This window comes from Pundamilia nyererei, unplaced genomic scaffold, assembly GCF_000239375.1.
Source record: "Pundamilia nyererei isolate P.nyererei 1_Seehausen unplaced genomic scaffold, PunNye1.0 scaffold00357, whole genome shotgun sequence".
In the NCBI taxonomy this organism is placed as follows: Eukaryota; Metazoa; Chordata; class Actinopteri; order Cichliformes; family Cichlidae; genus Pundamilia; species Pundamilia nyererei.
The window spans coordinates 156,372-157,572 of NW_005187758.1; the positions used below are offsets into that span (position 1 = coordinate 156,372).

The 1,201-nt window shown below is 35.6% G+C and overlaps 1 protein-coding gene across 1 annotated transcript in view; it reads right to left on the reverse strand.

Moving 5' to 3' along the window:
• Nucleotides 1-1,201, reverse strand: part of LOC102206834 (sodium channel protein type 5 subunit alpha-like) — a 261,018-nt gene that overhangs the window by 36,631 nt on the left and 223,186 nt on the right. The window contains exon 24 of the mRNA XM_013915747.1: nucleotides 189-382. Within this exon, the coding sequence (XP_013771201.1) occupies nucleotides 189-382 (194 nt within the window). The remainder of the gene's footprint in view (nucleotides 1-188; nucleotides 383-1,201) is intronic.

Sequence of the window (1,201 nt, forward strand, 5' to 3'; positions counted from 1 at the left end):
CTCAGAAAAAAAGAGCACCGAAATAAAGCACCGAAATGTGCGCTGCTTTTCGGTCTGGTTACTACCGTTTATGACAGAACCGGACACCCATCCCTAGTCAAAATTTGTAGCCTTTTTGTGTCACCAACATAAAAGCTAAAGTGAGTGACTGGCTGATAATCTGATAAATAAATGAATCAATAACTTACATCAACGATGAGGAAATCCAGCCAGCACCAGTAGTTGGTGAAGTACTTTTTGAAGCCGTAGGCGAGCCACTTGAGCATCATCTCCAGGATGAAAATGTAGGTGAAGATCTTGTCGGCGTACTCTAGCACCACTTTGATCACCCTCCTCTGCTCAATGTAGATGTCCTCAAAAGCCTGAACGGGGGTGGAGAGAGCTTTGATTTGATTCACTTCAACAATTTTTAGTCTCAGATTTCAGCGGCTCACTCCAGCTATGTAGTCCTGGATCTCCAACATCAACTGCATACATTACATGTTTACATTATATTATTACAAACAGCTGTGCTGATGATCAGTGAAATGTGTTTTATGTATATATGAAGATAATTATGTAAATCACTGCTAATCCAGAACAAAGAACGGATTTATGTTGCTGCTGTTTGTCTCAATTTTTGAAAGCGAACTCAAAATGTGTTGATCATCTGTTCTGTAATTAGACGGTTCATTAAATGTAAATCTGTGTAAGGCCAGAGTTTGACTTCATCCAGATAAAAAGTGAATGTTTTCATACGGTTTATTTTTCAGCACAAAGACTCAGGAGACAAAGAAACAAAGATGTTTTTATGAATGCTTAATGGTTTTACTGGTCTGGCTCATTTGAGATTAAATGGGGCCGATGAACTAAAATGGGTCTGACAGTAGAATATATTAGTAATGCTGTGTATATAAACACAAATAAATACAGTAAGTGATATAAACTAAAGTACAGTGAAGTAAAGTGGTATTCATTGATCTAATTCAGTGATGCTGCCTTCATTAGACAGTTGCAGTCAACTGAAGCAAGAGGATTTCTTTAGTTCAGTTACTTTACTGAGTAAATATATAAATGTAAATAGAGCTCATTTATTGTATAAATGAAAGTACATTAAGATACAAAAACATAAAGTTAAAAATACAACCGCAATAAATAAAACAATAGTTAGTAAAAAATTATCTTTATTACAGTTAGAATGAAGCTAAAGGAGACTGTGTGT